The sequence below is a fragment of the Austrofundulus limnaeus genome, unplaced genomic scaffold (assembly GCF_001266775.1).
Source record: "Austrofundulus limnaeus strain Quisiro unplaced genomic scaffold, Austrofundulus_limnaeus-1.0 Scaffold220, whole genome shotgun sequence".
Classification (NCBI taxonomy): Eukaryota; Metazoa; Chordata; class Actinopteri; order Cyprinodontiformes; family Rivulidae; genus Austrofundulus; species Austrofundulus limnaeus.
The window spans coordinates 19048-27903 of NW_013952622.1; the positions used below are offsets into that span (position 1 = coordinate 19048).

Here is an 8856-nt window from a genome sequence, read left to right on the forward strand (position 1 = left end):
CCTTTCAGGACACCCAAGGACACTTAGAGCAGTAGACATATCATAGTAAAATGTGTGAAAATACAGTTAGAGACAAGCAGGCATGAGTTAGAGAATTGTTTGCAAATGAAGTTAAGATGGATATGCTAATCTAAACAGATGTGTTTTCAAAGCAGACTTGAACACAGGAAGAGAGGTGGTGTTTCCTAGGATTTCCTAATTTCCTAGGAGGCTAGGCATGCTTAGGTTTTGTCTTCTTTTGTATCATTTCTTGTTTGTTTCCTAATAATGATAATAATAAAACTAACTCTATAAACAAGTAGTTGGATGAACTAAACAATATAACTCCCCTAAAATTACATTTAAATTCCAGGCATAAGGTAACGAAACAGATAATATGTTTCAAGATTCAAGTAGTTTAATTGTCAATGCTTCATATGTGCAAAACATACAGAGAATTGAAATTGTGTGGCTCTCCTTCCCAGTTACATCAATAAACAAGTAATCAGCTGAAAACAATGTAAATAAACAAAAAAGTGACAGTAAATGTGTAATGCAACATGGACACGGATACGGATGAATGTGTGACATCCACACAAAAATAACAGGAAATGGACGGGTACTCAGTAGTGTAAAATAGAGATCTTTACAAGAAAAGGTTGAATATTGCAACTATAKTAGAATAGAAGCTTAATGCTGATAAAAGTAAAGTGAAGAATGCATATGGGTGTAAAAGTGATGTGTGCATACAATTCTCACAGTTGAGGGAGGGTGGTGGTGGTGGGGGAGGGTATGGCGGTAGGACGTTATGTGCAAAMGTCACGCACTTGCAAAATGTACTGTATCAAACGGAGGAGGGTTAGTGTGCTCGAGTACAGTGAACTGCGGGCAGGATGGGGAGGTGGGGGAGCAGGGAGTGAGTTGAGCATTCTTATAGCCTCATGGATGGAGCTGTCCCTCAGTCTACTGGTCCTGGTCTGGAGACTCTGCAGTCTCCTCCCTGATGGCAGCAGAWTGAAGAAGCTGTACAGTGGGTGGGTAGCATCTCTCGCCAGGCGGAGGGCTTTCTGTGTGAGGCGGGTGCTGTACAAGTCTTAAAGGGAGGGGAAAGGGGGWGCCAACAATCTTCTCAGCTGCTMTTACAATGCGCTGRAGGGTCCTGYGGCAGGCTACTGTGCAGGCCCCATACCACACGGTGGAACAACTGGTCAGGATGCTCTCGATGGCCCCTCTGTAAAAGGTGGTTAAGATTGGGGTGGGGGCACCAGCTCTTCTTAGTTTGTGGAGAAAACAGAGTCGCTGATTTGCCTTCCTGGCCAGTGCTGCAGAGTTGGTGGACCAGGAGAGACCCAGGAACTTCGTACTGCTCACCCGCTCCACAGCAGTGCCGTTGATGGACAGAGGACTGTGCTGCCCGCAGGTTCTCCTGTAGTCCACCACAATCTCTTTGGTCTTCTCAGCATTCAGAGAGAGGTTGTTTTGTTTGCAACATGAGGCCAGACAACTAACTTCGCTCCTGTAGTGTGACTCRTCGTTGTTGCTGATGAGACCCACCACCGTTGTGTCATCCGCAAACTTGATGAAGAGGTTGGAGGAGTGTGCTGGTGCGCAGTCATGGGTTGGCAAAGTGAACAGGARGGGACTCAGCACACATCCTTGGGGTGCCCCTGTGTTCAGTGTGGTGGTGCTGGATGTGTCGTTGCCAACCCGCACTGCCTGTGGTCTTCCAGTCAGAAAGTCTAGTAGCCAGTTGCACAATGATGTGCTCAGCCCCAGACTATCCAGCTTGTGAATGAGTTGTTGAGGAATGATTGTGTTGAATGCTGAGCTGGTCAATGAACAGCATTCTGACGTAAGTGTTGTTCTTGTCCAGATGTGTAAGGGCAGAGTGGAGAGCAGTGGAGATGACATCCTCAGTCGAGCGATTTGATCGATATGCAAACTGGTAGGGGTCCAGGGAAGGGGGGAGGGATGACCTGATGTGWTGCCAGCCGTTCAAAGCACTTCATGAGGATGGAGGTGAGTGCGACCAGGCGGTAGTSGTTAAAACACGATGGTGAAGCCTTCTTTGGGACTGSGATTATGTTGGTGGTTTTGAAGCATGTGGGAACCACAGCCTGGCTCAGAGAGATGTTAAAAATGTCTGTATAAACCTCTGCGAGTTCCCAGGCACAGTCCCTAAGCACACGACCAGGAATGTTACCAGGACCYGGAGCTTTCTGAGCATTGAGCTGGCTGAATATTCTCCTCACACTGGCCGGGGACAGCGTCAGCACCTGGTCACCAGGAGGAGGGATGGATTTCTGGGGGGACGTGTTGTTGAGTGGCTCGAACCTAGCGAAGAATCCGTTCAGGTCGTTCAGCAGAGAGATGGAGCTGTCACAGATCTGCCTGGGAGGTTTGTAGCCTGTTATGGACTGAATTCCCTGCCACAGGTTCCYAGWGTCTCTGCTGTCACTGAAGTGCTGGGATATCTTCTTAGARTATTGCCTCTTAGCTTTTTAGCTTAGCTTTTTTTTCTGTGTTAATGTAAACTACTGAAAATGTTTTGAGTATTCAATTTACCTCAAAAACACAATGCTGTTATAACATATTATATTGAATATATTAAACTATTTATATTAACTTACACTGTAAGCTGTGAGGCAAGGCATTAACTAAATAAAACCAGAGAACAGAGCAAAAGCGTCATTTTGTGAGCAAATGTGCTTTTTTTATTGCAATAATACATCTGCACATTGACATTTATTYACACACACACACTCACACACACTTTGTCAATGGTCAGAATAAAACAAGAATTTGAGCACTGAACACATAGAATAAGAGGAGAAAGAAACACAAATAAACCACTAGTTGTTTTAAACATATTTAGTCTCCACACACACACAAATGCTCCCATTTAAACATATATGACACCACCCATTACACACACACAAACACACGCCCACACACACACACACACACACACTCACACGCACCGAACACATGCACTGAGCTCCTCTAAGTGCCAACAAAGAACTACATAACTGTACTTGTGTGTAACAGACTGGCCAACGATCCAATATTTACTTTCACTACAACATTATCAGGTAAAGTCAACACCTGCAGAGGAAGATCATACTGATAAACTATGAAATATTTCTCTTTTTTAACGATATACTGTAATTTATCTATATATTTATATATATTTACAGAACATTTCCATACTGTTTGTTTAAAGGGATTACATTTACATGTAAAGCAGCTTCTTTTTACAGCCACAACATGTTCACTATAAGCTTCTTATCGGGTCACATCTCAGTACCTCGCTGGATTTTGTCACTTTTTCTGTGTGTTCTGTTTATTCTGCTTGACAAGATGCACAATGTAATCTACCATCAGCAGGACAAGAGATATGCAACAAATAGAACGCACAGTGTAGCTAAAAACATACATTGCTTTGATTTTTCTTTTATTGCACAATGCACAAAACAACACCTTTTTTCTTTTTTTTATACAATCGTCTATTGCAATTTCTTTACAGATAACAGATTTTAACAGTACAACTTCCAATAATTTGCTGTGATATGTTGATAAGTGCAGTAAATGATGCTGACGGGCAGAGGAAGGGGGTGATACARTAACATTTTGTCCGTGGAAACATGCAGAGACACGGAGGACTTTCAGTTCTTCTCTTGAACCGGGGTTGTGTTTAAATACACTGATCTGTGGTGGAACAGATGATGGGGATTTCTCTTTTCTTTTTTTTAATTTGATTTGATTTTTTGTTGCCTGCAGGTAAACTTGTCGATGGTGAGATGTTTTCTTGGTTCTGCCAGCTGCATCTAGTCGTAGAAACTGCGATCACTGGATAAAGAATGAATTGGAAAGCAGAAGATAATTTAGTTTTTGTACAGATTGCATCACCACTCCAACACACACTTTTTAAAAGCCAGGACCCCGCTGGACTGTAACTGTTGGAGACTGGCTGGCAACTCAAAGTTTTCAGCTGCAGTCTCACTAAATTGAGTATTTGCCACCAAACAATCAGTGAGCTTTGCCGCCCATCTGACTCAAGCCGGGCTTGTACCCGCAGCCGCAGTAAGAGGCTACAGCACTGACCACCAGGCTACTGTGGCCCCACAAACACATCACTAAAATCCTCTTTTTATGCCTGTTCTAATAATGCTCAGTTTGAACTTTAGTAAATCATCTTCATGATCTCCGTGGCTAGATACCTAATTGCATTGAGCCGTTGCCATGTGATTATTAGATTAGCCATTTGGGGTAAGAAATAATTACACAAGTGTACTTAATAAAATGGCTAGTAGAATGTCTAAAATAGAACATTATGAATTTACAAACTTGTTCWACCAGCTCTTGGCACTTAAAAATGTAGAACTGTTTCAAGAATGACACCAAGAGTGATATTTGGAATATTGTAAATACAACATACAATATACAAACAGTATATAAATTACTTGGAAAGAAATACGCATTCAAATCTTAACAACAACAAAAGGTAAGAAGTAAAATAAATCTAGTGACAAGCAAAATGCAACATTGTCATGCAGTTTTAGAGTGACAAAGAGTGTAATAATTGTTTGGAGTAAAAAAAAAAATTGAATGGTGATGGTTTCTGCAATGTTAACATGCTTGCATGGTTACCTTACAGTTATCTCATGCTAACCAGGCTGATAGTGAATTTTCAGCATTCGCAAAATTTTTTACCTGTTTTATCCTTTGTTTTCCGTACATTTTCCCCAACCTAACTATTTCTGTAGACGTTGAAGTACAGTAGTTTAGCCCCTCAAATATCAAATGTCCAAGTTATTCAAGGGATGGGTGCTATGATTTTTTTTAACCTTATTTTGAAATATTTAATTTTTTAATGATTTTTCCATGAAAATACATTGAGATGCTTACAAGTACTTCARAAACATTATTTTAAAAACACCTCAAGCCTAAGTGATATCATTTTTAGCCTTTTGCTACATTAAGAATTTAGCTAGTATTTTGWAACTTTTTGGGTTTTGCCACCTTTAGATTTTAGCTACTGTGTTGATATTTTGGCTTTTAGCTAGCATTTTGCTTCTTTCAACTTTCAGTCAATGTTTTGCACCTTTTACTAGGGGTGCAACAATACATGTACCCATATCAAACCCTTCAATACAGTACTTTAGGTTCAATACACACTTGTATCGAACAACACAGATTCTGAAATTTATTTTATCAACTTGTCTTCTGAAGATGCTCTGTGTTGAAGGATCATTGGATCTGTGTTCAACTACTCCACCTAGGCTGCATTGTCAAGCGCAGATCCACTGAGAAACTTGCTGTTTCAGCAACATTTAATAAAAAAACTGTACTTGACATAAAACAAATGTTCAAAATTAAGTTCAATAAATTACAAGTCAAAAAGGGAGTGGAAATTTCATGGAATCGTGAATTTTCTGTATTGTTGCACCCCTACCTTTTGCATATTTCTTCTGTTTTTAGCTTTAACAACTCCAGTTTTAGCTTCTCCAACAAATTTCATCAAAGTCACTGGCTGTGTCCAAAGAGATTGCGCCTTCGAAAGCCAACTTTGGCGGCCATATACTGTAAGTCACTGCGCCMTGCCAAAGGCTGTCCAAATTCAAAGAATCCTCCGATGTGGCCCACAAATGTGTCCTCCTTTTTCCCCCGATTTGAGGGACAGGTCCTGTGGATCCTTCTCAGCCTAATCTATCCCATGATGAATGGCGGGCCGACCAGAGATTTTTTTTTCCTTGTAATGACGGATGAAGTGTGAGAAAGGAGTACAATTTTAAATAAAATTCCTGCAGTATAAAAATTGAAAGTTTAAAGCGGTTGGGTAGCTAATGCTTTTGTCATTTGCATAGCCATGTTCTTTTCATATTATTCTTGTCAGAAATGAAGCGAGTTGGTATGTGAAATAAACATGCTCATATGGTGGGTTTGTTAGTTCTTCAAATATTGCCTTTAGGCTAATTTTGTTATTTTATAATATTAATAATACAAATATTCAGCTAATTTTGACCAAATTTTGCTTCTGTTTAGCATTGTTACTAGACAACAGGAAATACGCTGGTCTAAGGGCGGAAATATAAAGCTGAAGGCTAGACCATTCAAACTGACAGCCACTTTTTTCTGGTTGACCAAGGACCCAGCCCACCAAGACCAGGTAGGCTGAGCCCCTGAATTTGGACACAGCTACTCAGTGCTCAATATTCACATGAAAATACAATTGATTAGTTTTATCTTGTTATCTTGAGAGAACATGTTTTGTTTTATCACTATTCTGAAGTGACTGAAAAAAGTGGTTTCGCACTGGAGCCTTAAAACAGGTAAAACTGGTGTTGTGGGTACTTCAGTCCTACATCATTGGAAACACATACTGTATRAATCCTATTCTAAAAGGAAAACTACAGAATCTTCTAGTTCTAGTTTCATCATTTGGTTGATAACCTTACCAKTAAACAGCATGAGTGATTAACACCTTTAAATTCGGATTTGATCACCTTCATTCAACCTGGTGATTGGAAAACAAAGCCATTGTGGTTAGTATTCATTAGCCTTATTCTGCACTATTAAGGCAATAAATTGTAATAACGGTCTTTGGCAGGTGTTTGATGATACTGAAAGAAAGAAGGGAGGCTAAGAAGGATGAGTGTTAAACTGCTGGATGTTGGCAGGTAATGAAAAGTAAGGAGCTCAGGGTAAAGTGGATGTACTCACGCTCCTTCTTCTCTGAGCAGAGTCAGAAACTTGGTCACTCTGTAATCTGGATCCATCTGTRGACAGGAAAATAAAGCACATAATTTAGGAGTGGCAACCACAATCTAAATTTTATTTTGAGCCATGTTGATTACATCAGAGACAATTACTGAAACATCTTGGTGGATTTTTAGGACTCTCAGCAGAAGAACCCCATTCTTGCAGTTCAAGCTAAGCTGCTATGTAAGACATGCTAAAATCTGTATTTTAGAAAATATGTTTGTTTGCACTTAAGCTGAAATTTCAGTATAATGCAAACTGTTTTCACATGTATCCAATATGAAGTAGCAGCTTAGGTTTGAATCATGGTAARAAACAATCAGGCTAAACTAAAACTGACTTTGTCCAGAGACAAAACAGCCTATCAAAAATATAGTTATTGTGCAATAATTACTGTAAATATTAACATTTTTCTTAGACAAACTGAGCTGATTTATTTATTTATTTTTTATTTTTGGGTGGATCTATGTTGACTGACGATATGGAGCTTCATACCTGCAGGGACATCTCAATGAGCACCAGGAGTTTCTTGATGCCAATCCAGACGCGTTTCCCTTTGAGCTGATGGGCGATGCTGGCTCGCTCTTTATCTGTGAAGCTTCCCAGCAGCTGCAAAGACAGCAGAGCGGTAGAGATGTGAATAAAACATGTTAGTGTATCCCATAAACAGATCGTGTTGAATATACTGAACCTCTAAGGCGTCAACCAGCTGCTCCCCAGTAGAGATATTGGGGATGTGAATGGTGGTACTGAAGGCATCCAACATCTCCATCTCCTGCAGGACATCCTTCCTGCTGGTGGTGCCGATGATCAGCAGCTTCCGGCCCTGCAAGGCAAAATGCAGAACTTGGTGGGAGCTGTGATCACCAGCATGTAGTACAGTCAAGTCATAAGTTTAAAATGGCAGCTACATGGCAGCACTTGTCAACGTTGCTTGAGCAACCTTTTTAGTTGCTCCATGTCAATGTCACCTTACAGACCGGCCACTAGATGTCAACAAACGTTCAGTAACTGGTCCTGAAACTGTTACAGTTGTTTTACACTGATAGGTTTCCTACAATACATCTGCTTGACACAAATTTACTTATTTTTTGCTTTAACTGCCCATCTTTAAAACGCCAAATGCAATTCCCATCCACTCGTCAGTCATTTGGGGGTGACACCTGGGATGGCCAATCAGGTGCCAGGGGTGGCACTTGCCRCCATGGCCACCTCTCTGGCTCCGCCCCTACTTTCTCTAACCACTGGAGAGTTACTGCAGCAGTGTGTTTAGGATTCTTGTCCTGCTGGAAACAGAACYTCAGTCCCAGTCTCTGACATCACATAAAGAGGTGCACATTTTTAATAATATTATCCCTGCCACATTAATGTGGCACAACCAGGGCTCAGGTAGACTAAGTTCAGGCTGACTGTGGTCAGGCTGGACCAGGCCTTTCAATGCAAAAAATGCCATAAGTTGATTCGCTGAACAATGCTGTGAGTTTAGTGGATGAACCTTTCTTGGCAGGGTTATATAATCTTTACATATCCCRGTAATGGATTAAATACATATCTGTGGGATGTTCAGGGTTTGGGAAACCTATAACCCAACCTTGATCAGTTCTTTTCCTCAGCTTTGTCTCTGATGTGTGTGGAGAGTTCTTGGGCTTCATGCTGTCCCTTGATTGAGGTGTTGAACTGAGATTATTTAGAACATAGATGGATTTTATATATATTTATATGTATATGTGTGTGTGTGTGTGTGTGTGTGTGTGTGTGGAAGGCAAGAAACAGAAAGATTACGAAGGGTAGGGAGTGGTTTTGCAGCACATAGTGGTATAAAGAGTAGAGATGTCTACAGGTTGCAGGAGAGCTCTGACCTTGGGTGGAGGTTTCTTCAGCAGTACCAGCAGAGCCTGGAGGACCAAGTTGGAGAAACGAGGGCCGATGGGGACGTAGTCCAGCAGGCGCTCAATGTCATCCACCACCACACAGCTGAGCTGGGACTTATAGGCATCATCAAAGATCTGGAACATAAATTGAGTATTATTGAACAATGGGCCTCATGCAAGAACCGTTCGTACGCACAGATTTGTTCTTAAGTTGTGTGTATGAGTGATTTAGGAGAATTTGTGG

The 8856-nt window shown here is 41.0% G+C and overlaps 1 protein-coding gene across 1 annotated transcript in view; it reads right to left on the reverse strand.

Moving 5' to 3' along the window:
- Positions 1–2667: 2667 nt before the first annotated feature.
- Positions 2668–8856, reverse strand: part of nsfa (N-ethylmaleimide-sensitive factor a) — a gene marked incomplete in the record, with an annotated part of 69309 nt that continues 63120 nt past the window's right edge. The window contains 5 exon segments of the mRNA XM_014019397.1: positions 2668–3828; positions 6703–6758; positions 7237–7350; positions 7433–7567; positions 8601–8747. Of these exon segments, the coding sequence (XP_013874851.1) occupies positions 3807–3828; positions 6703–6758; positions 7237–7350; positions 7433–7567; positions 8601–8747 (474 nt within the window).